Source organism: Neoarius graeffei, chromosome 5 (genome assembly GCF_027579695.1).
Source record: "Neoarius graeffei isolate fNeoGra1 chromosome 5, fNeoGra1.pri, whole genome shotgun sequence".
Taxonomy (NCBI): Eukaryota; Metazoa; Chordata; class Actinopteri; order Siluriformes; family Ariidae; genus Neoarius; species Neoarius graeffei.
This window is the reverse complement of record NC_083573.1, coordinates 7640374-7666989: the sequence shown is the minus strand read 5'-3', so window position 1 is coordinate 7666989 and position 26616 is coordinate 7640374. Positions and strand designations below refer to the sequence as shown.

At 41.0% G+C, this 26616-nt stretch overlaps 2 protein-coding genes across 3 annotated transcripts in view; one reads left to right on the top strand and one right to left on the bottom strand.

Annotated features, from left to right (window-relative positions):
• Positions 1–26616, bottom strand: part of LOC132886454 (receptor activity-modifying protein 1-like) — a 66020-nt gene that overhangs the window by 26501 nt on the left and 12903 nt on the right. Inside the window, exon 2 of the mRNA XM_060921109.1 lies at positions 24927–24963. Coding sequence (XP_060777092.1) covers positions 24927–24963 — 37 coding nt within the window. The remainder of the gene's footprint in view (positions 1–24926; positions 24964–26616) is intronic.
• Positions 5355–25925, top strand: ccr10 (chemokine (C-C motif) receptor 10). Of its 2 annotated transcripts, none has more exons than XM_060921107.1 (2): positions 5355–5561; positions 22924–25925. In XM_060921107.1, exon 2 carries the CDS (start codon positions 23424–23426, stop codon positions 24603–24605), a length of 1182 nt encoding a protein of 393 aa, XP_060777090.1. In that variant the 5' UTR covers positions 5355–5561; positions 22924–23423; the 3' UTR covers positions 24606–25925. The 2 variants fall into 2 exon arrangements, with proteins under 2 accessions (XP_060777090.1, XP_060777089.1); XM_060921106.1 differs by lacking the exon at positions 5355–5561 and having other exon boundaries at positions 22198–22979; positions 23401–25925.

Below are 26616 nucleotides of genomic sequence, written 5' to 3'. Positions count from 1 at the left end.
AAGTGAGAGCAGCTGAGAGGATCATTGGTGTCTCTCTCCCTTCTCTAATGGATATTTATAACTCCCGCCTCACCCGCAAAGCCATCAGGATTGTAGATGACCCCACCCACCCATCTCACAGCCTCTTCAGCCTGCTGCTGTCGGGGAGGAGACTGCGGAGTCTCCGGGCCAAAACCATCAGGCTCAAGAACAGTTTCTTTCACCAGGCAGTCAGGAGGCTCAACTTCCTCCCTGTTCTGCCCCTCCTCCCCCCTCTGCCCCGCCCCTCCTCCCCCCTCTGCCCCCTGCCACAGATTCTGCTCGCACACCCCCCTGCCCCCCCTTCAGCATCTGACATGTCATCCTTACAGTTTCCTCCCCCCAACACACACACACATACGGTACATCTCATCGTTCATTAACACACTGAACTCAGGGACAGCACGTCTCACTTTACCTCGCTCATTTGCACTATTCCGCACTACCTCATCTTAACAGCTGCTAGTTTGTTTATTCTGCTTATTTCATGTTTCATGTTTACCTGCTGTACCTCAAGTGCCCTTGACTGTTTGGTTATTTGAACCAATTTATATGTGTGTGTGTGTGTGTGTGTGTGTGTGTATGTATATATATGAGTGTTTAGTCTACGTCTAGTTCATATCTAGAGTGTTTATACTGTTTATATTGTCTGTTTGAGTGTTTAGTCTGTGTGTAGTTCTTATCTAGTGTTTACACTGTTTATATTGTCTGAGTGTTTAGTCTATGTCTTGTTCTTATCTAGTGTTTATACTGTTTATTTATACTGTTTATATTGTTTGAGTGTTTAGTCTATGTCTAGTTCCTATCTAGAGTGTTTATACTGTTTATATTGTTTTTTTTCAATTATTCTATTTTTATTTATTGCATTGCCTGTTTGCACCGTGGGTCAGAGAGGACTGATATTTCATCTGTGCTGTATGTCGAGCATGTATAGCATATTTGACAATAAAGTTGACTTGAATCTTGAATCTTGAATCTAATTTTCTCCTCAAATTCAGTTTTCAGTTTTTTGCAGTGAAGGTGCATGGGGAAAACAATAAAGTGAAAAATAAAACCTGATGCCCTACATACAGTATGTGAAAGTAACTAAATCACAGAAGCACATCTGCTGAAGGAGAAGTCATTCCTATGCGACTAACCTTTTCAACCTACACCCTCCTAAGATTGGGCAGTGCCCCAAAACCACAGGCCTCTAAAGTCATCAAGGTTGACCTGTTTGCACACTCGCACACCATAGGGAAACCAGTACAACCCTGTCATGACCTCAGGTTCAAGACATCTGTAAAGTCATCAGCATATCAAAGTGTACTTTGTAGTCATTTGATTGAGCTTTTACAGTGTGGTGGTTATGTGTTTAACACTCTGAGAGAAAGACAGCAGGGTCCAGACAAGCTCAGGGTCTGGTTCGAGCTTTTGTTTGAATGTTCCAGCTGGTAAAATCTATATTTCTACATTTTGTGTCCATTTAGCTTGGATGCTTTACTGTATCATGTGGCAAAAACAATGAATAAAGAGAAGAAGAAACTAAACACTTCACACATGGCATACTGTTAAAGGAAGATAATGCTATTTATTCTTTTTATACAGCAGCAAATTTGTCAATCCTAATTTTTTTTTCATTCAAGAACAACACGTGGTGGCACGGTGGTGTAGTGGTTAGCGCTGTCGCCTCACAGCAAGAGGGTCCGGGTTCGAGCCCCGTGGCCGGCGAGGGCCTTTCTGTGCGGAGTTTGCATGTTCTCCCCGTGTCCATGTGGGTTTCCTCCGGGTGCTCCGGTTTCCCCCACAGTCCAAAGACATGCAGGTTAGGTTAACTGGTGACTCTAAGGTGGGGTTTACATTAGACCGTATCAGCGGATCATCAGATTAACGTTTTTAAAACGATTAACATGCACACAGCAACACCAATACACGATTCGCCTGCACACAGCAACGCCAAGACACGGATACGCTCGGCTCCGCAGGCATCCTGCGCTCCAAATCACTCCGCCCTGAACAGCGAGTGCCCTCTGGAGGGTGTGCACTCCGGCCCTGCACAGCTCACAGAGCGCGCGAGTGAAGTGCATGAGCTGTGATTCGGGACTGAGCCGCTGTGTGTGTGATCCCAGCACATATCGGGTATGCGCGTCACTTACCACTTGCAAGTGGAAGGATGGCAAGCCTAAAGACAATCATAACTACACAATGGGCAGTATTTGCATCGGTATTTGCAGTATTTTCATACTTTTATACTCTTTTTAATGAAAGGTGATACAAGGCGGAAGTCCGCGCCGTTTTTCAGCAGTCGCGTCACATGACCAACGCCAGCGAATCAGGAAGGTGGATGTCACAGTGATGTTGTCCAATGACGACGCCAGCTAGAGCTCAGCACAGCGTATTCGCGTATTCTCAATGTTTACACAGCACCGGACCAGACACGATCTAGATTGAATACGTGGACGCTGGCGGATTCCCGTTTCCCGGCGTTTCCAGGCGTTTTAATGTAAACGGACAGTGCATCCGCGAAGAAAACGAGACAGATACGGTCTAATGTAAACTTGGCCTAAATTGACCATAGGTGTGAATGTGAGTGTGAATGGTTGTCTGTGTCTATGTGTCAGCCCTGTGATGACCTGGCGACTTGTCCAGGGTGTACCCCGCCTTTCGCCCGTAGTCAGCTGGGATAGGCTCCAGCTTGCCTGCGACCCTGTAGGACAGGATAAAGTGGCTAGAGATAATGAGATGAGATGAGATGAGATGAGAACAACACGTCGTATTTTTTTTTTTTTTTGATTTTCAATCAAGTCAAGTTAGTTCCTGTTACACAGCATCAGTTCCAACCCATTAACGTGACTGGACGAATTGTGTTCCAAACGTGCTTGTGTATATTTATATGTATGTGGCTCTAGGATCCAGATATGTACAGTATCCGGATCCAGGATTTTTTTTTTTGGCCTGTTCCCAACATAACTCAAAAAGTACTGAACGGATTTTGATGAAATTTGGTGGAAAGTGGGCCATGGGCCAAGGAACAACTGATTAGATTTTGATGCAAATCCAGATATGTATCCGGATCCAAGATTTTTTTTTTTGGCCTGTTCCCAATGTAACTCAAAAAGTAGTCAACGAATTTCGATGAAATTTGGTGGACAGCTTTAGTATTATCCTACTTTCAAGTGATTTGATTTTGATCTTGATGTTGCTCATATGTCGCTTGGTAAAGGTCTGTCTACTGAGTCATTCATGTTGCAATGTCTTGAAGTGAAAAAGACAAAAAAAACCCCAACAACAAAACCACATTTTGCCATAACATAAAAAAAAAATTATAAAAATCTCTCTTGCTGTAGAAACGGTAGCATATTAGAATGAAAGCATGAAATATAACCAAGTTTTGACTTGATGATTTTATAGAAAACACATCCATTATAGATGACATGGAAATAAGTGAATAAACGAATTAGAATAGAGAATTCAACAGCTTTGTGGTATAACACATAAAATCAAGTGGTTATGCGCTTGTTTCCAAATTATTGGCACCCATGCCGATAGCATGACCTGACTTAACATTCATGGCAATGCGATGATGCGGGGTAACAGTTCTGTTATTGTAAGCTTGCATTATTTTGCATCTCCAAGATTGTTGTTTGTTGCATGCGACTAAGAAGGAGTGCTGTTAGTTACTTGAAGCATGAGTGTGTACAGTCTATTTGTTCTTGTTTATAAGTCATCTGGGATTAAAAGTGTCAACCCGGAGTAAAAACTTTATTAAGAACACCTCTCGTGCAATTACCGTATTCAGTCAGCAAATCATGTGGCGGCTGCACAACACGATGCATAAAACCATGCAAGTTCTGGTCAAGAGCTTCAGTTAACATTCACATCAACGGTCAAAATGGGGAGGGGAAAAAAAACAAGTGACTTGGCATTGTTGTTGTGGTTTGAGGACTGTGTTTTGGAAACGGCTGACCTCCTGATATTTTCGTGCAAAACGACTCTTGAGAGTTTAGACGGAATGGTCTGAAGAAACAAAAAAACATCCGCTGTTTGTGCAGGTGGAACCCCCCCTGCACCACATACACACACACGCATGCATGCACACACAGGATTTTCAAGAGCAGAAATCTGATGCTGTCATCCAAAATTGGAAAAAGCACAAACAGGTGCACAGAATGCTATTTGAACATACAGTATCGTTCAAAAGTTTGGGGTCACTTTGAAATGTCGTTATTTTTGAAAGAAAAGCACTGTTCTTTTCAATGAAGATCACTTTAAACTAATCAGAAATCCACTCTATACATTGCTAATGTGGTAAATGACTATTCTAGCTGCAAATGTCTGGTTTTTGGTGCAATATCTCCATAGGTGTATAGAGGCCCATTTCCAGCAACTCTCACTCCAGTGTTCTAATGGTACAATGTGTTTGCTCATTGCCTCAGAAGGCTAATGGATGATTAGAAAACCCTTGTACAATCATGTTAGCACAGCTGAAAACAGTTGAGCTCTTTAGAGAAGCTATAAAACTGACCTTCCTTTGAGCAGATTGAGTTTCTGGAGCATCACATTTGTGGGGTCGATTAAATGCTCAAAATGGCCAGAAAAATGTCTTGACTATATTTTCTATTCCTTTTACAACTTATGGTGGTAAATAAAAGTGTGACTTTTCATGGAAAACAAACACAAAATTGTCTGGGTGACCCCAAACTTTTGAACGGTAGTGTACAACATACCGTACAACTCAGTGCCATGTTAATCTGAAATGCATGACAGGACCAATCTAGTGTACATCTGAAGTAATCCGTCACCTCGATTGCGATTCAAATGCGTGAGCTGAGAAAAAACAATGACCATCTTCTTTTCATTTCCACTAAATAAACCAGTCAACACTTTTTTTTCCTCTCTGTCTCTCTCTGAAAGATAATAAGCTTTACCGCTTTACCTCTGCCTGCTGATACTGGAGACTCCTTCCGTAAAAGTTTAATAAACATCTCCTCACATTAAAAACAGCAACAACAACAATGCAACAACAAATCTTTAAAAAAGAGCACATTTGTATGTTTTTTCTTTTTACATTTGCAGCCACGACTACTGTCCAGAAATTAATCATCACCTTCTGACCAATCAGATTTTGAAACATTTTCAATGAGGAATTTCTCTTTTTTTCCCTGTTATTTGTAAACACGCACTCATATTTCCCTTATTCATTCCATCAATCACAGTTTTTGGTCTCTGTTATTTAAGACACTCTGTTCATGTCGGTCTTTCTGTTGTACTGACAAAGATCCTGACCTTTTGACTGAACTAACCCCTCCTCATATGGAGTGCCACCTCAGAACTGAAAAAAACAACTGAAAGCAGTTTGGCACTGCGTTTCCGTGCAGGGTGTGTTATGATGCTATAGTTTTTTTTTCTTCTGACAAATCCACTAGCTCATGTGAAAGTAAGCTGTCTAATATAAACCCATTGGGTTTGAATGACTCAAACGTAACAAAATCAGCACACACACGGACCCCCTGCACACACTGTCTCTCCGAATACTACTGCATTTCTGATACCTGTGCACAAAGGTAAGAGAAACCAGTCTGCATCATAAAAACAATATAGTACAGAACTGAAGATTCTCTCTAAAGCTATGCCTTTTATCTGTCTCTACAAGTGATGTGTTTTAAAATGCATTCAGCAATTTGTAAGTTATGTCCTTATGCATGCATTTGTTCTTGGGAAATCGAGAATATTACATATTGTCCATGGTCTGTAGAAAGTTTTCTTTGATTGACTGAGCTTTCTTCTTGGATGGAAGGCTTTCTTTTATTTTTTTTTTCTGCTAAAGTATAGTCATTGACATGTCACATTTTAAAGATACCAAGATGCCATTTATCCTGAATTTGAATGCATTTCCATTTGCACATTAATGCCATGTTGTTTTTTTAAATAATGAATAGATAGAGATAGAAAGATAGATAGATAGAAATCAATGTATCATTTAAATAAGAAAAAAGATAAATGAATGCGCATTTAAATTTTAATGAAAAAATTTTCTTGCCTCGATATCATTTTGTTGATCAATAATTTAATGAAATTAATTCATTGCCTATTCTGAAGTGTTTTATGCCTCTAAAACCAAAGCAATTTGCTGATTTTATATATATATATATATATATATATATATATATATATATATATATATATATATATATATATATAAACCCCCCCCCCACACACACACTGAAAAAAGTGAAACAAAGCTGTTGTTCATTTAATGTATTTGTTTTCATTCCAGTGAATAAAAAAAAAATACTTTGCTCCCATATTCAAAAGTTGTTTAAATGAATTTAAAATATTCAGGTTTAACAAAGAAGATTGGTTTTATTACTTAATGCAAATAATGTATTTATTTTAATTTAGGAAAATCTGAAATAATTGCTTTGGTTCAACCGTCAGAAATTGGTTTACATGAAGTTAAATATTTCAGGTCAAATCAAATTAATTATTTATATTGTATAACACTACAATATTAGGTGTGATCGATTACCTCAATTTTTTTAATTTGAGCCAATGTTTAATTTTTTTCAGTGCACATATATCTCATCTCATCTCATCTCATTATCTCTAGCTGCTTTATCCTGTTCTACAGGGTCGCAGACAAGCTGGAGCCTATCCCAGCTGACTACAGGCGAAAGGCGGGGTACACCCTGGACAAGTCGCCATATATATATATATATATATATATATATATATATATATATATATATATATATATATATATATATATATATATATATATATATATATATATATATATATATATATAAAATGTGTGTGTGTGTGTTTGGATTGATTTATGCAAAAAATTTTGTACTTTTTTATCCATTTATAGTTACAGAGTGTCCGTAAAGCAAGTTAGTTCTTGTTATCGCTGATGAAAAATTAAAAGTATGAACCTGAAGTACACTTCGTTGAATTAATATTTAATTAGTTTCCATATTATATGTTGGCCCATTGAACAAAAATCCGCTTGCTTTTAATTTTTTAAAGGATGTTTATATTGTATATTTTGTCAATGGCATATATGTGGAACATATATCCGAATGCATGGTTGAAAAATGTCCATGACATTTCTTTCTCATGCACTTTTTAATTTTTGCTTGAGAAAACCAAATCAAGGAAATAAGTAAGCAGCGAGAAAGGAAGTTAGGAGGGAGTAATTAAGGAAGTAGTAAATAAGTAAATAGGACGGAAGTAAACAAACAAACAAACAAACAAACAAACAAACAAACAAACAAACAAACAAACAAAAACAAATAAAGTAATTCAGTAAATAAGTATACTATAAGTAAGTGAGTAATTAAATATGAAGTAAATAGTCAGTAAACAAGTATGTAAATGAATAAATAAGTAAATAGTAAGTTAATTAATAAGTAAATAGTAAATAAGTATGTAATAGTAAATAAGCATGTAACTAAGTAAGTAAGTAAGTAAGTAAGTAAGTAAGTAAGTAAGTAAGTAAATAAGGAGTAAGTAGCAAGTATATAAATATGTATGTAAATAAATAAATAAATAGTAATAATTAAGTGAGTAAGTATGGAAGGAAGGAAGGAAGGAAGGAAGGAAGGAAGGAAGGAAGGAAGTAATTAATTAAAGAGGAAGTAAGTAAATATTAAGTAGGTGATTAAATAAGTACATAGTAAATAAATAAATAAGTAAATAGTAAGTATGTAAATATTAAGTCAAGGAGTAAATAAGTAAGTACATCAAAGTAAATAAGTATGTAAGTAAGTAATTAAATAGTAATTAAGTGAGCAAGTAAGTATGTAATGAAGGAAGTAATTAAATAGGAAGTAAATAAAGATAAAGTAAGTGATTAAATAAGTGCATAGTAAATAAGTAAATAGTAAGTATGAAAATATTAAGTAAAGGAGCAAATAAATAAGTACATTGAAGTAAATAAGTATATAGTAAGTATGTCAGTAAGTAATAGTTCAATAGGAGGTAAGTAAGTAAGTAAGTAAATTAAACACTTGTTAAAATGAAATAAAAATATTTGCATTAATTCATATTTGGAATAAAAGGCCTATGAAACTTACAATTTAAAGGCAATATAACTTGCGTTATTTTCTAATTTAAGTCAAGTCGTGTTTACATTGGAAATATTTTCGATAAAACCATTTGTGCATTTGAATTAACACACTATTAAAATGACACTCGGGTAAGCAGGCCTGTTCGTGCACAGTAATATAGTCCACCATTATCATGCCGTGGCTGATGGAAAAAGAACCACAGACCAGGCTGTAAAAGAGAGAGGTGAATACAGCCATATATATATATATATATATATATATATATATATATATATATATATATATATATATATATATATATATATATAACATTTGGAAAGGAATATAGTACATTTACTAAATTAGACTACAAAGCCATAAAAATATACCTATTATCCACAAGTAACCACACAAAAATATTTGCAATATATTTTAAAATTGTTTTAAAGTGTATTAATAGTACGACACAATTGTTTTTGTATTGTACTTTGATATGGCCTAATAATTGATTCTATTATTGGTGAGATCTAGGCTATTAGATATACATTAGAATAAAATTAATCGAAAATTTAGTCACTAAAACTTACCAAACTGATGCAGGTTATATCCAAAATATGTTGTGAAATTTACAGATCATTTTAAAGTCCTTTAACCCTCTCACCTTTTGCTGGCCTTCCAACCAGGTCGGGCGCGTACACCGTTACATCGCTGCGATGGCCTATACAATGAACACTTTTCAGGGAATATTTTTCGTGATCAGAGCAACACTGCTGTTTATTTCTGTTCTAATGAAGCAGTTTTTGAGTTTTCAAACCTCTTAAAGAGGCTCTAGCACGCAATATGACTGAAAACGCGAAAGATTAATCATCCCAAGAGGTGTTCACACATCAGTGGCTGCACGCGATGTCACCTTATGAGTCCAATATCCGAGCCCTATGCGCTCAGCTCAGCTCAGATTTCGTGCAACTGCAAACCACGAGAAACGTACGGTGACTGTTTTGACGGTTTCCATGCCGTTGTTATGTTTTTCTCTTCAATTATCAGACCGAATTGGGGCAAAAAGCATAAAAAACAGTAACTTACATCTGTTTTAGAAGGGGCACATGCAACTGTGGATTCATCTGAAAAAGCACAGGTGTTTCATGTGGTTAGTAGTTGCACGCAATCCTAGCTATGGGGTTTTTATGGCATCTTAAACCTGGATTAAACAACAACAAAAAAAGCACTCTCAAACACAGAGCAGTTTTCCATGTCGTTGTCAGAGGTACCATCATGAGTACATCTCTTTTGTACCTTGAGTATATATGTTTTACCTAAGAAAGTACATGGGATGTAGCATTTAGAATAATGCTTCTTTAAGGACCAATAAATTATATCCTTGGATGAGCAGAATGTTCAAGAAATCAAGAAATCTCTAAAGTCAATAGAGTTTGGTTCCATCATCATCAGATGAAGATAAAAAAAAATGTATGAGCTTATTCTGGCCAAAAGTTTATGGACACCTGGCCATCATGCCTATACACAGTTGCATAGGTCTTTGTTTGCTGTAGCATTACCTTCACTGGAACTGCGCCCTAAACCTGTTCCAGCTGGACAGTGTCCCTGTCCACAAAGTGAGCTCAGTGAAGACATGTCAAGGTCAAGGTGAAAGTATGTGACTGCGCCTCAGGCCTCCTCGGCATGGAGGTACAAAAACCGCACATGGGTGTGATGGACAGGTGTCCACAAACTTTTGGCCATATAGTACACAATGAGATGCTCGTTTGGTCTGCCTCGCCTTTAAATTATCCAGCACCAACGGTCTGTCTTATAAAATGGAAAAAGAAAATAAAAGAGCTATGCCTTTATACTAAATGTAAATTTGTGCTAGAAAAGGGTGACAAATTGAAACGTCCATAATTCCACAAAGCATTAATCACAGAGAGTTGGACAGTTTGTCATTTAAATGTTTAAAAAAAACCCACTAAATTTGTTTCAAAAATACATTTTGTTGAATGACAGGAAATCCAGACAGTTTTTTTCTTTTCCTTTTTATCAGGAGTAAAACTGATAACTAATAATTTCTCGCCTGGTTCTCAACACCACAAGCAAAACCTCAACTCTTGTTTTTGCTCACAAACTAGTGAGGGTAAATCCCTGTCCACTTCTGATAGTCTGTCTGGGAGATGCCATGACATCAATGATAGTACGGTAGTATTAAGGAATTTTTAAACTGATTCATAAAACGCTTCTTGACATAGAAAGGACTCATTATACCACATACAGTACATCATTATCGCAGCTGTCTTTCAGAGAACTTTCTTCTCAGCTCTTGTTCATAGAAATAAACAAGCTTCTGAGCTTAAGAAGGCAACAGGAAACCATGACTGTAATTTTTCCCGAGAGACGTTGAAGGCTGAAGCCGTCAGAGCAGCCGTGTCACTGCAGTGATGTGCCACAGAGATAGACATGCAGATGCCTGAGCTTATGGTTTAGGTAGATGGGACATTTTTGTTATTGTGAATGCAAATGAGAGAAAACCAAGAGTCTCTCACAATAACAAAAGTTATTTCAGAATTCTCGGTGTGAAAAAAAAGAACACATCGAGAACTACACCACCTTCTATGCTAAAGTCTTCATCCCTTGTTCAAACTGCACTAAGCTTGCCTTTGAACATCCATTGGCTACCAAAGCTTCAGGTTCAGGTTCCCACCCATACCAATCACCATGCTTCAGAAGCCTTCACAGGTCTCAGTCTGGGTTTACAAGACAGTGGGCGAGAGGCGGGGTCCACTCTCGACAAGTTGCCAGGTCATCGCAGGGCTGACACATAGACACAGACAACCATTCACACTCACATTCACATTTCTGTTGGTGACCTCACTGTTGGCCTCATTCTAAATCTTCAGACCTGCACACTTCTAACCTATCAGAACCCGGACCCATTTCTCCTTAAGGGAAAATTATGAGGATACAAAACAGACCAAATGGATCTCATAGAACTCATCTCATCTCATTATCTGTAGCCGCTTTATCCTGTTCTACAGGGTCGCAGGCAAGCTGGAGCCTATCCCAGCTGACTACGGGCGAGAGGCGGGGTACACCCTGGACAAGTCGCCAGGTCATCACAGGGCTGACACATAGACACAGACAACCATTCACACTCACATTCACACCTACGGTCAATTTAGAGTCACCAGTTAACCTAACCTGCATATCTTTGGACTGTGGGGGAAACCGGAGCACCTGGAGGAAACCCACGCGGACACGGGGAGAACATGCAAACTTTGCACAGAAAGGCCCTCGCTGGCCACTGGGCTTGAACCCAGGACCTTCTTGCTGTGAGGCGACAGCGCTAACCACTACACCACCGTGCAGCCTAGAACACATTTCTGACTTTTTTTTTTAATACAACCTTGTAATGTCAAAAATCTTTAATGTTACATATATGTTACATTTGGGCATTTATGGTAAATTTTAGGGGTGGCACGGTGATGTAGTGGTTAGCACTGTCGCCTCACAGCAAGAAGGTCCGGGTTCGAGCCCAGTGGCCGACAAGGGCCTTTCTGTGCGGAGTTTGCATGTTCTCCCCGTGTCCGCGTGGGTTTCCTCCGGGTGCTCTGGTTTCCCCCACAGTCCAAAGACATGCAGGTTAGGTTAACTGGTGACTCTAAATTGACCGTAGGTGTGAATGTGAGTGTGAATGGTTGTCTGTGTCTATGTGTCAGCCCTGTGATGACCTGGCGACTTGTCCAGGGTGTACCCCGCCTTTCGCCCGTAGTCAGCTGGGAAAGGCTCCAGCTTGCCTGCGACCCTGTAGGACAGGATAAGCGGCTACAGATAATGGATGGATGGATGGTAAATTTTATTCCTCGTTTGAAAATAAATCAGCTTGACAGTTTTAGCAACACAGATACACCTTTTTATTCGCATTTTTAACAACATGTCAGTTATAACTTTGCTTGTCAAACAAATTCTTTTTCAGCTTTGTTTGACAATGAAAAAGTATAAAATAAAAATGAATAAAATTAAAACAAATAGGACAGCTTCTGACAGCCTCATATTGGAGGCCTTCTCAAACTACTTTAGCTGTACAAAAAACTTATGTTGTAAACTTGTAACTTGGTAAACTTGTAATGTTATGACCTATGAGCAACAGACTTATGTACTGAACTTCAGAAAACATGTACATAGTGCAAAAATACTGCCAAAAAAACCTGACAGTAAACAAAACCTGTGCATTATCAGCACCATTTCTGAACCACTGTTGTGAGTTTTGACATTTGTAAAACATTTTTGCCCGTTTAGCCTATGCTGAATGGTAACATTTGAAACAGTTTCTTTGCTCAGTGAAGCAAAGACACACATCGCATTTCTCACAGAGGGTGGTGGCTCGATTGGCTTTGCACAATTTGCAACACCCACATTTGCCACATTTCACAGACCAGTATGCAAACTGGTCACTGGAAACATCAACTGAAAGTCTAACATGAACTCTCTTGGGCGGTGGAGGTGGAGATGTGGTATTGGGTGACAGGTGACAAGTTTACTGAAGTTTCCAAGTTTACACCACAAATCTGTTGCTTTTTTCTACAGCTAAAGTAGCTTGAGAAGACCTCCAGTTTGAGGCTGTCAGAGGTTGTCCTATTTATTTTTATTTTATTCATTTTTATTTTATTATTGGACTTTTTTGTTATAAAACAAAGCTGAAAAGGAATGTGTTTAACAAGCAAAGTTATCATTTGTCATCTCCTTGGATGATCTCCAGCGCATCCTGAACACTGAACTGGTACTGGCGCTTGTACCTGTTCTTGTTACTCATTCATCTCATCTCATTATCTCTAGCCACTTTATCCTTCTACAGGGTCGCAGGCAAGCTGGAGCCTATCCCAGCTGACTACGGGCGAAAGACGGGGTACACCCTGGACAAGTCACCAGGTCATCACAGGGCTGACACACAGACAACCATTCACACTCACATTCACACCTACGGTCAATTTAGAGTCACCAGTTAACCTAACCTGCATGTCTTTGGACTGTGGGGGAAACCGGAGCACCCGGAGGAAACCCACGCGGACATGGGGAGAACATGCAAACTCCACACAGAAAGGCCCTCGCCGGCCCCGGGGCTCGAACCCAGGACCTTCTTGCTGTGAGGCGACAGCGCTAACCACTACACCACTGTGCCGCATTCTTGTTACTCATACTAAAAAAAAAAAAAACATTGAAATAAGACCAAAACCTTGTTTGTTTTATCTCACTATTGTTTTATGATATATTCATAATTTATGTAATATGACATTATTTTTATGTTTACATTTGTTTAAATATGCTTTAAAGTGAATAACAGAAAAGATATTGATTCAGAATAACTAAATCAGCTAAATTAATTGAGTCGTTCATCACCATTTTTCTTATTGTGGCAAAGACGTTACAGCATGACGTCAGTGAATATTTTCAGGTTATAAGCCCGATATGACATATGTCACAATGATATGGTCTTAACTGGCTTAATATCAATTTGTTCAAGAAATGTAGCCAAAGCTGCTTAAATGTAATATTTAGCATGTTATTAAAGCTTTAGAATTCTTGAATGTGCCAGAACTCACCTTTAGTAACAAAAACCAAGGTTTTTAAAATTAGCTTGTTCAGCCACATGTGCCAACTAGGTACACCACCATTTTGGAAATGATGCCATGGCAACACAAATTCGCACATTGTCACACCAGGATGTTCAGTATATGTCACTTAGGGACTTCATGAGTTAAAGTCAAGGATAAAGTTGTATAAGGAACTTTCAAGAGCATTGAAAGAGTGTGTGACACTTGTGTCACCATGGGTTCTTCTGGGCTAATGGACTTACTTATTTCCTTGATAATCCTAGCAGCATGTAAATCTGCAACACTTTTCCATGTAAATGTACAACTATTAAACTGTCCAGCTTTACTTCTAGAATTGGCTGTTCACGTTGATGTTACTGGCTTTTATGGGTATGATTGCCTGTTCTCAACCCATGCCACTGGAAAGTTTCCACATGTCAAGGATACTTGGATTTGATTTTGGTATTTGGTATTGCTGAATTTATACGAGCTGTCCTGACTGTCCCTTTCTGTCTAGCACCAGTGGATCATTTAAATTCCAGTCTACCCTGGTCACCAAAGCTACTGACCTCAGATACCACCCTGATCACTGCTTAATCAGATATACTTTACATTGCAAGGTACACAAAGTGTTAAACTTCTAGACGAGAAAGTTCAAGTGCCAACTGAACAAGTGACAGCAATACTTCATGTCATATTCTGTTGAAGTATCAATTCTCAGAAAACAGCCAAAGAAAACAAACCAACCTTACAAATTACAGCGAAATAAAGAACTCAAATGGCTAACCTCAGGCTAGACAGTACACAGCCTGGGTTGGTCTCGAGTGAAAAGCAGTTACACAGTGGGCAGGGAAGCAGGGGAGAGGTGCAGCCTTCAGCCTTCAGTCTGTGCTTGAAGGTGGATGGGGAGTCAGCAGGTCTGACCTCAGTGGGAAAGCCATTCCACCAATGGGGAATAAGGACAGACAGCAGTCTTGAGCTGGCTGGGCAGGAGCAGAGAGGAGGAGGGGCCAGGCAACCAGTAGCAGGGATCTGGCTGGTGTGTAGGGGCAGATCAGTCTCTGGAGGTATGCTGGCCCTAACCTCTTGACAGCCTGGCAAGGTAGCACCAATGTCTTAAATTTGATATGAGCTGTGATAGGTAGCCAGTGCAGGTCGACAAGCAGAGGGGTGACATGGGAAGAATGAGGGAGGTTGTAGACCAGGCGAGCTGCAGCATTCTGGATGGGCTGCAGGGGTATGGTGGCAGATGCTGGAAGGCCAGCAAAGAGAGAGTTGCAGTTGTCCAAGCAGGAAAGGATCAGTGCTTGGACCAGGAGCTGAGTAGAGTAGGTGGTGAGAAAAGGGCGGATCCTTTGGATGTTGTTAATGCGGAATCTACATGTCCAGGTCACTGCAGAGATGTTCACTGAGGAGAAGAGTTTGTCATCGAACATGACCCCAGGTTCTTCGCACTGGGTGACCAAGAGATGTCCCACTGTGAGATGATGATGTCCAGGGGTGGAGAGAATGGAGCAGGAATGTAGATTACCTCCATCTTGCCTGGGTTGAGCTTCAGGTGATGGTTGTCCATTCAGCTCTGGATGTTGCACAGGCAAGCAGAAATGCAAGTGGAGATTTGTGTGTCAGAAGGAGGAAAAGAGAGAAATAGTCGGGTGTCATCAGCATAGCAGTGGTAGGATAGACTATGAGCAGAGATAATTGGGCCAAGAGACTGTGTTGGGTGGAGAGGAAGAAGAGAAGGGGACAAAGACTGAACCTTGAGGGATGCCAGTGGCAAGTGGGCATGGTGCTGATACAGTACTAGACCAGGTAATCTGGAAGGGGTGACCGGAGAGGTAGGACTTGAACCAGTCTCGGACTGTTCCACAGATCCCTAGAGCTGATCATGATGATAGGAGGATGGGGTGATCAACAGTGTCAAATGCAGCAGAAAGGTCATGGAGAATAAGGACAGAGGAGAGGGAGGTGGCACAGGCTGCATGAAGTGCCTCACTGACGGAGAGAAGCGCAGTCTCGGTTGAATGTCCAGCTTGGAAGCCGGACTGGTGTGGATCCAGGAGGTTGTTCCATGAGAGAAAAGAGGAGAGTTGGTTAGCAACAGCACATTCAAGTATCTTTGATAGGAAGGGGAGAAAAGAAACGGGACAGTAGTTCTGGATGACAGCGGAGTCAAGGGTGGTTTTTTTCAGCAGAGGAGTGATGTGGGCCTGTTTGAAGCTGCAGGGAAAGTATCTGGAAGACAGTGAGGAGTTGAAAAGGGAGGTGACAAAAGGAAGGATGTCAGGAGTGATGGTCTGGAGGAGAGATGAGGGGATAGGGTCAAGGGCACAGGTGGTCAGACAGTGAGAGAGCAGGAGCTGGGAGACATCTGAAGTGGAAAAAGGGGGAAAAGCAGAGAGCAAGGGGAAAGAGACAGGGAGGGTGCGGAGGGGGTGGGAGGGGGAGGCAGACACGGTGAAGGAGTTGTGAATGGCTATGATCTTTTCTTCAAAAAAGACCACAAAGTCCTCTGCAGTGATGGAGGACTGAGGTGCAGCTGGTGGAGGGCTGCAGAGGGAAAACAGAAAACAGTTGGCGAGGGTTGGAGATGGAAGTATAAATTTTAGAGTGATAAAAATTGATCTTGGCTGATTTGAGCAAAGCTGTGAACTCAGCAAGGACAGACTGGTAGTGAGACAGGTCAGCAGGGGCCCTCAATTTTCTCTACTTCCTTTCTGCTGCATGTAGACTGATTCTGTTGGAGCGAAGTGTTACAGACATCCAGGAACTAGGAGGGGAATATCTTGCTGGCCTGAACACAAGAGGAGATAATGTGTCAAGTGATGAGGAGAGAGAGGAGAGCAGAGAAGATGCAGCAGATTCAGTGGAGAGATTGGAGAAGGATTCAAGAGGAGGAGGGAAGCAGTGACAGAGGAAGCAAGAGAGGAGGGAGATAAGGAGTGGAGGTTACGATGGACTGTAACAGTGGCGGTAGGGGGAGGTGGGTGCAGAGGAAGAGGGAGGGAGAATGAAATGAATTGGTGGTCAGACAGATGGAGAGGGGTAACTGTGGGATCTGAAGCAGAACAGTTTCTGAGGAAGACCAGCTAGAGAAGATTGCCAGTTTTATGGGTTGGAGGAGAGTGCAGCAGGGACAGGTCCAAGGAGTGGAGTAGTGGAAGGAAGGCAGCAGAGTAGGAGGCTTCTAGGTAAAGCTTGAAGTCTCCCAGGAGCATCGGTGGGGTGTCATCTTCTGGGAAGGAGCTGGGTAGGATGCCCAGTTCATCAAAGAAACATCCCACAGGGCCAGGAGGGTGATAAACAACAAATGACAAAAATGTTAACAGGAGAAGAGACAGAAACCGAGTGAAATTCAAAGGAGGAGATGGAGAGGTGGGAGAGTGGAAGGGATGATAACTTCCATGACTGAGAGACCAACAAACCAGTGCCACCACCATGATGACCAGACAGGTGAGGGTGTGAGAGAAGGAAGTGGAGAGGGCAGCAGGTGTTGTGAGGTGAAATCCAGGTCTCAGTCAGTGCAAGGTTGTGGAGGGACAGGAGGGAGGCATGGGCAGAGATGAAGACAGCCTTCCATGTGGCAGATTGGCAGTTCCATAGTCCAGCAGTGATCCAGAAGGTGTCAGTGGAGGTTGCTGAAAGGTAGATGAGGTTGGCGAGGCATCGTTTTCTCAGGGGGCCATGGCAATAGAGATCTTGCAGTCACGTGACCGGAAAGTATACAACCCCCATCTTGTCGGTCAAAAACACAGCTGAATACTGCTGCACTCGTGTACAGAATGGATCAATTTCAACCGACGGACTACACGGCTCATTTTTCTAATGAACAGATAACTAGATATATGTCTAAAATAAACGATCTACAGATTTGTGACCCTTATGGCTTACCGGACAGAGTTTTCACGACCAGATTTTGAACTGCCAGCGGAATACCCGGACGTGTATGATTACCTCATTAACTTTCCCTCGCTGTTCAGTGGTGAAGCACTGCATGCTTATAAATATCTGGACAGTTTTCTTTACAGAAATTCAGGATTTGTCAGCGACTCAGATGTGGCATCTTGTAAACAAGAAAATAACAATCCTCATTGGATGGGTAAGTCACTTAAGTATTGAGTATAGCACTGACCAGCCGATTATAGAATAGAATAAGGTAATTCCAAATCGTCCGTCTTGTTTACATGGATCTGGCGTTGGAGAGGTAGAGGCTTGGCAGTGGAGGTTTGAGTAGCTGTTTTCTGAGCTTAGTCAACAGGCCGGCTCTGCCTGTAGCCTCGCTTTTGCTTCTGCTCCCGGCGCCGCCTCCTTCGCTTTGCTTCCGATAACAATCCACGGAGACCCCGCTGGCCTCACCCGGAATGTTATTTTTTTTTTTTTTATCGTCCAGAATGTTGTGCATGTGATGGAAATAGCTACAAACCGTCATTTTCTGCTGGAAACCAATGTCCAGTAAGTCCATACGGTTGTAGTGGATATTGAAGTCCGGTACAGACGAACAACACGCAAAAATACACACAAAAAAACATAAAAAACGTGCACAGGTAGGGAGAGCTTGTAGCCGCAGCCGTTGTAGTAGAATTGTATATAGTAGGGTTTTCCAGAAGAAAAGGTAGAAGTAAAAGCAGAAGTAGAACCAGAAGTAGAAGTAGAAGGCGGAATATGGTGTTTGACTGACACGATGGCGTCTGTCACAATCTGGATCGGCTGTGACGTCACATGCAAGTGCTCCATAGAAGCGCCTTTTGTGGGTGAGACCACACACAGGAAAGGTCAAGACACATTGTGAACAGTTATGGGAGCTGTAGGAGAGGGGGAGAGATTTTGGGAAGGAGCGTCTCTCGAAACCACATGAAAAGCCCAGCTAATTAGCAAATGAAAAACAGCTGATTGCTCACGCAATCGAAACTGATGGGTGAATCCCATCTAGTAGCAAAGCAGAAATAAACACAAGGTAAACACAAGGAGTAGCACACACCTAACAAGCAGCAGATATAGAGGATGTGCAGTCACGTGACCCGCACATGTGTACTCCGCCATATTGGACGGCATCAGGATTGTTTACCTTGCGCGAGCGTAATGGATCCAGGGAGTAATCCCCAAGAAAATTCGGAAAATACCCCACCTACATCACGCGATTACTTGTCTAAGTTTGTTCAGCATCTTGAAGGTGATGTGAGGCAGCGTTACATGGAAAAGTGTTCCAGGTTGGGGATTGCAGCTCCGTACAACTTGCCGCAATCCTTGTTCAGGGAAATTCGGAGCTGCGGTGCCGGCGATTTGCCTGATCTGGCCTACCATGACATTTACAATTTTCTTGTTAATCATGAATCGTGTTACACTGGCAAAGCCCTCAAAGCTTACAAGAGCCTGGAAGCTTATAAATATTTTGTTGCGGGATGGGTATCCCAACTATACCTCTGGAAGGTTCCGAAGAAGAATGTCTACTTGATAACCTCACGGGTAAGTGGCATTAAGACGTTAATCATAAAGAGACTATGCAGGACGTTTTATCGTAAGAATGTTCGAAATCTAAACTCAGTTCCAGATATGAGAAGAAAACAGTAAATCAGAAAGCTGTGCACATTTGCGCAGCTTCCACGAAAACGTGCGCAGCTTTCTGATTTACTGTTTTCTTCTCATACTTCCTGCTTCATGGACTGTAACGGTATTTGCTTATTTAGTAATTTTAATACAGAATTTACTCTGATGAAATTATTCAGACACTCCAACGCCCCCCCTAAAAAAAAACGGATCTGCACGATTCAGCCGTGAAAAAGTCGGCATCCGCCAAAAGGCGCGCTGTTTGCATCCCTGTAAACTCATAGGTTAACCGACTTTAACTGGCTAATGAGGCTCGGTGGTCGGTCAAGATTTTTTTTAGTTTTTGCCATCCCTACTATGGATTGGCCTTTCAAAGGCATATATGAGCCAAAAAGATAAAACATTGTCATAGACTAGGCCAGGGTAGTAGGGCTAGGCATAGCCATTTTAAACGTTAGAGATCAAGCGGACTGATGGCCACAAACACTGTTCTGTCTAGTTTCTAAGTATGCAGTTATCATTCAATCCGAAAATCAACTTAACAGATGTACTAGGAGTATTGAATTAGAAGATTACACCTACCTGATATGAAGTGTTCACTACAAATTCGGCTGATAGAACTGGGGTACCAGTTTTCTCTTCGCACAGCGGACACCCATTTTGCGCGTCTCTCCTCGTCTGCGGGGAATCTATAAAATGACAGGCCCTCCTTTTGGCCCTGTCTATTGGTACAACCAAATGCTGAACAAAATATAACCATTCTCGAAAGATCTACTCCCACACACTTGATAATTAGAACGGGTTCGTCTAAGTTCTATGCGCGGCCTTGCCGTCCAAGATGGCAGATAAACAAATATCACGTGACCTCATGACGTCACATGCACGCTCTCTATACTCATAGGTTGTTCCGAGTATGTAACATTTACCTCATTTGGCTGACACCTTTAACCAAAGCTAAATGTAATTGAGACCACATACAGCTGAGCAATTGAGAGTCAAAGGCCTTGCTCAAGGACCCAACCATGGAAGCTTGGCAATGCTGAGATTTGAAATGCAACTTTCCGTTCAGTGACCCGATGCCTTAACCACTGATCTTTGCTTGAAAATGTAGCCAGAAAATTTCTGACTACAATACATGTTTCCACTGTGTGATAGTCTATCCCAGATGCCTCTGAGACCAGAGAAGTCAACCGTGCTTCTGGACACAGTTAACATTAGGCTTCCTTTTTGCACAGGAAAGTTTGAACTGGCATTTGTGGATGTAACTCCATACTGTAGTGCTTGAGAAAGGTTTGCCAAAGTAATCCTGAGCCCATGTGGCTATATCAGCTAAATATGAATGACAGTTCTTGATGCAGTGCCATCTGAGGGATCGGAGATCACGAGTGTTCAACTTAGGCTTGAGCCCTTGCCCTTTACGCACCAAAATTCCTCCACATTCCTTGAATCGTTTCATGATATTATGCACCGTAGAGGCTGAAATATCAAAATTCCTTTCTATCTTTCTTTGAGGAACATTGTTTTTAAAGATTTCAATAATTTTCTCACACTTGTGTTGACAAACTGAAGATCCTTGTTCCACCTTTGCTCCTCAAAGACGAGACTTTTCCTGGATACTGATTTTGTACCAAATCATGATTAGATTCACTTGTTGATATCACCTGTTTCAGATCACATCATTATTTAATCGTTTTATTTCATTGCTTGCCCTAAATTGCCCCAACTTTGGTTGGAATGTGTTGCAGGGCTGAACTGCAGGAATGGATGTATATTAACAAATGAATTAAAGTTGACCAAGAAAACATGAAATATCTTGGGTTCATCCTGTCTGCAATGAAATACAAGTCAAAGTAAATTTAGAAATCAGTGCTTTCTTTTTTATTTGCATTTTCCATCCCGTCCCAAGTTTTTCTGATTTGGGGTTGTATGATTATAAAGCACATACAGACCATGTAATAAATTTTCACTGAACACTATACGGTTACCTGCCAAAGTAGTTGCTAGTGTGGTATTCATTATGCCCTACTGATGCAACTGCTTTCTTTAAACAAGAACAATTCGACAAGTTGGAATCTTGTTTCATGAATTCACAATTTATTTTAAACTTCTCCATTGGCATTTAAATGCTAATTGAAAACCCATCTGTTTGTTTAAATTCAGTGTTAATTTGAACTGTATACTGAGCATTTTGTTTGTGTGCACACTTTTCTGGTATTGATCCTGTTTTGTTGATTGAGTTTGTCTGATTCTTTGAATTGAGGTATTTCACCTGACATCACAGGGTCACGTGACGCCCCGGTGTCCGCCATTTTGAAGGTCAAGCTAGCTAATGTCAACAACATAGTAGCTAGTATGTTACTGTAGCAATGTTAACGTTCAGTCATTTGGATGACTGTTAAAACCTTTCAGTCTCAAGTTTTTCCTTTACTGTATTTACTAGTTTACTGTAATTATGATCCGGCAGCTATTTACACCGGATCCAGTGTAAATAACTGCCGGAGCGCGCTCCGGCTTACTCCCCCTCAAATTAAGCAGTGCGCTCCGGCTTGCTCCCGGAGTGCTCCGGCCGAGGTTCCGGAGCGCGCTCCGGCTTGCTCCCCCTCAAATTAAGCAGCACGCTCCGGCTTGCTCCCGGAGTGCTCCGGCCGAGGTTCCGGAGCGCGCTCCGGCTTGCTCCCCCTCAAATTAAGCAGCAAGCCGGAGCGCGCTCTGGCAGCTATTTACACTGGATCCGGTGTAAATAGCTGCCGGATCATAATTACAGTAAACTAGTAAATACAGTAAAGGAAAAACTTGAGACTGAAAGGTTTTAACAGTCATCCAAATGACTGAACGTAAACATTGCTACAGTAACATACTAGCTACTATGTTGTTGACATTAGCTAGTGCTAACAGCTAGCTGCTAGTACACTGCTACAACACAGACACTGACCCTAATAATACAGTTCTTGGTCATTGCCTGGTAACAGCAAATTTATAACGGGCCATGTCTCAACAGACTAAGAAGTTATTTCAATGACATTTAATAACATTTTGTTTATCCTGAGGACCGAAAGTAAATGAAAATGTGAACAAACCTTAGCTGTAATAAGATGGCGACCACCAGCTCCAGGGACGACCCGCTGATGTAGGCATGTTACCCAGCCTGACAGAAAATATTTGTAGGCATCCAAACTCTTATACGCTTTCAGATCAATACCTGTGTATGGCGATGGGTTTTTAACGACATAGGTACACAGATCATGTGGGCCGAAGTCAGGTAAAGACGAGGGCTTCGTGTACTTCTGTACGTCAGTGAACAATCCTGGTGGAAGCAGGTAAACGTCGTTCTCTAAGCCTGCTAACCTCAATTTTTGCAAATACATCTCCCTCTGCTCGCCCTGTAAATGCCCTACGTCGCTGGATAGTGAAGGTGTTTTCTGCATCTCGCTCCTTTTTCTTTTATGTTTTTCGTTTGTCACCTTCCTCGCATTCAAACTGATTCGAGCTGTGACATCCAAAATGGCAGCCTAACGATGCATCACATGACTTGGTCACGTGGGTGAAAAACCTCAATTCTACCAATTTGTATGGAGTTGTCTGGTTTGTTCAGCAAAACTCTGTACTTACATTAAAACTCTGCCTGTGTCTGTGGTTTTGCTATAAAGGAATAAAAAAAGGACTGGAGCAGTAACACAGTAATAAAGCTTTATGGGTCATGAAATTGGATATACAAATGATACAATTATGTCTCTCTCTCTCTCCCTTAGAGCAATGGAGGAAAACATCTCTTATCCCTACGATGGCTACGATGATAACAGCACAGGTGACGCCAAGCTTGACAAAATAATATCTGCCAATGTCATTTATGGCCAGCAAGGGGCAGCAGTTTACCATCCAATTTTCCATCATTCAACATACGTTTTCATTCTTTTTGTACCATGTTGCGTTTTGACAGTGCTATGAATTACCGTACATTGTTTTTTGTGCATTGTACTGAATTGTAAAGAAATTAGGACTTGGTTACTGATTCTGTCTAGTCCATGTTCATTTAGTATTCTGTAGTAGTAGTACTTGACATTGATCCAAACTATTTACTCTGTTTTGATCTGCCTATATAAAGCAAAACACTGTAAACTTAGTCATATTCTCCATCAGAAGACTTAAAGAAGATTTTAGAGATGATTTGATTTGAATTAGAGATTTTTTTTTGGTTAACAAACTCTCTCTTTATCACTGTAATACAGGCAACTGCAGTTCTTGCATTGAAATGTGTGAGCCGGATAACAGGCAGGAGTTGACCATCATGATTATCCAGGTTGCGATCTTCTGCATTGCCTTCATTCTTGGTACAATTGGGAATAGTTTGGTGATTGCGACATTCATCAAGTATCGGTGCTTCCGTCTGCGCTGCATGACTGATGTCTTCCTGTTCTATCTTGCGATTTCTGACCTGCTACTGCTGCTGAGTTTACCACTGGAGACCGGCGAAACCATTATTGGCTCTTGGTCGTTTGGAAACGGGCTGTGCAAGCTAAACCATGTCCTCTGTGCCATCAACACTTACAGTGGCTTGCTGTTGCTCGCGTGCATCAGCATAGATCGCTACCTGCTTGTAGTACGAGCCAGGGCTGCTCAGGTGCTACGTTCAAGTATGCTATGCTACAGTAAGTTGTCTGCGATTGCTGTGGCAGTGACCTCCATCATCCTTAGCCTGCCAGAGGTCCTGACCACCTCTGTGAATCCAAATACATTAAGGTGTGAATATGTAGGGAAAGCGGACGACAAAGTGAGGTTCAAGCTCTGGGCACGTGCTGCAAAAATTACAGGTTTCTGCGTGCCATGCATTGCCATGCTGGTGTGTTACAGCATCATCGGCCACGTGTTGATGCAAGGTCGGGGAAAATGCTTTCGCAGACAGAAGACACTGCAACTCATAGTAGCGCTGATACTGCTCTTCCTGCTGTTCCAACTGCCGTATGCAATTGTGTTGTCTATCCGATTGTTCATACCTGTATCTGATTATTCCTGCAAAATGTGGTTTGACATTCACCTGGCTGAGGATGTCACCCGCAGTCTTGCTTATGTCCGTTGCTGCCTCAACCCCCTGCTCTATGCCCTTGTGGGAGTACGATTCCGGAGAGATGTGATGAGGTTTATTCATTATTGTGGTTGCCGTTGTCATTGTCTGGCAAATGTGACACCAAATCTGGACTTTGGAAGCTCAATTACTCCCTCATCCCCTCCTCCTACCGGTACTTCTACTTTCATGCCCATTTCTGATGTTTATTCACCTAAAATCTTACCTGATACCACCAAGTTCGAAAATCCTGCAGTTATACCACAGGCTGGAGTCAAAGAATCATATCCACCTCAGATATTCTTCTCTTCTGCTTTCCCAAACTTACAAAAACCTGGGGACATTGTTATTTCAACCTATACCTGCCAGTGAACTCTTCTTTTTCACTATAAACAACTTTTTTTTGCATAGGATATGTAAATAATAAAACTTATTGAGCATATGCTCTTTTAGACAAACAATCAGCAATAGTGTTAAGGTTGCTAGCCTGAAATGTTTTATACCACAGCAATGTATCAATATTCGCAAGACAAGTTAATTCCGATAAAATTTAATTGTTATAATATATTAGAACAGCTGTGCACAATCAATCCCTCATCAGCTTGCCATGTTACCAAGAAACCTGAAAGTCCTCTGTCCTGAAGACTGTCGATTGACTGCTTTAGGACTCCTTCCATAAATGGTAAATGTCACCTGATAGAAAACATCCAAGTCCACGAGTAAGTTGTTCCTGGAGAAAGAATAAGCACAATAATATAAACTTGGGATACACCTTGTAGCTGGAACTACTGTCAGAGTTGCTCTTACAGGAAATGAATCAACACCTTCTGACCAATCAGATTTGACTCAACTGTGACTGTGGTTTAAAAAAAAAAATTTTTTTTTGTGAGATTGTGTTTCTGTTTCTTCAACTGGCAATGAACTGTATTTGTAATAAGAACTAGTTATTTGTTATACATTTCAGTCTTACCTCTAATATTTAATGCAACTTTTTACATTTTTTATTCATCTTTTTAAATCTTGACCAGATGTACACTACCGTTCAAAAGTTTGGGGTCACCCAGACAATTTTGTGTTTTCCATGAAAAGTCACACTTTTATTTACCACCATAAGTTGTAAAATGAATAGAAAATATAGTCAAGACATTTTTCTGGCCATTTTGAGCATTTAATCGACCCCACAAATGTGATGCTCCAGAAACTCAATCTGCTCAAAGGAAGGTCAGTTTTATAGCTTCTCTAAAGAGCTAAACTGTTTTCAGCTGTGCTAACATTTTTACATTTTTTAGGGTTTTCTAATCATCCATTAGCCTTCTGAGGCAATGAGCAAACACATTGTACCATTAGAACACTGGAGTGATAGTTGCTGGAAATGGGCCTCTATACACCTATGGAGATATTGCACCAAAAACCAGACATTTGCAGCTAGAATAGTCATTTACCACATTAGCAATGTATAGAGTGGATTTCTGATTAGTTTAAAGTGATCTTCATTGAAAAGAACAGTGCTTTTCTTTCAAAAATAAGGACATTTCAAAGTGACCCCAAACTTTTGAACGGTAGTGTACTCCTGCTATTAATTATTAACATCATAATTCAGAGCAACTGTTAAATGCGCTTCTTGTAAATGCTTCTGGAATGAGTTGTAATTTTGAATGAATTTAAAACCATTAAACACACATGCTACACAAATACAGCAGTATCTCTATTAAAATATGGAACAAAGAAATGTGTTTTTCTTTTCAAACAAAACCTCAGATTGCTTTCTTTAATTAGCCAGCAATTCTACCTGCTTCATTCGCAAACTGCTACAAACCAATTCACAAACAAAGAGAAGCACTTTGTTCTCATGACTTTAAACCTCAGAAGTAGTTTTCTTGATTATTGAACAATTCCCTCTGTCACGTTTGCAAAATGAGGCGGCACGGTGGTGTAGTGGTTAGCACTGTCGTCTCACAGCAAGAAGGTTCTGGGTTCGAGCCCAGCGGCCGACGAGGGCCTTTCTGTGTGGAGTTTGCATGTTCTCCCCGTGTCTGCGTGGGTTTCCTCCGGGTGCTCCAAAGACATGCAGGTTAGGCTAATTGGTGGCTGTAAATTGACCGTGAGTGTAAATGGTTGTTTGTCTCTATGTGTCAGCCCTGCAGTGACCTGGAGACTTGTCCTGGGTGTACCCTGCCTCTCGCCCATAGTCAGCTGGGATAGGCTTCAGCTTGCCCGCGACCCTGCACAGCATAAGCAGTTACGGAGGATGGACATTTGCAAAACAGATTATGCTGATCTTACAAACAAATAAGAGAACCGTTTGTGGTTTCAAGGGTAAAATGCGGCATTATCCCGCTCCAGTGTGGACATTTCCAGTTCAAGTTGTCACAAAGGAGATTCA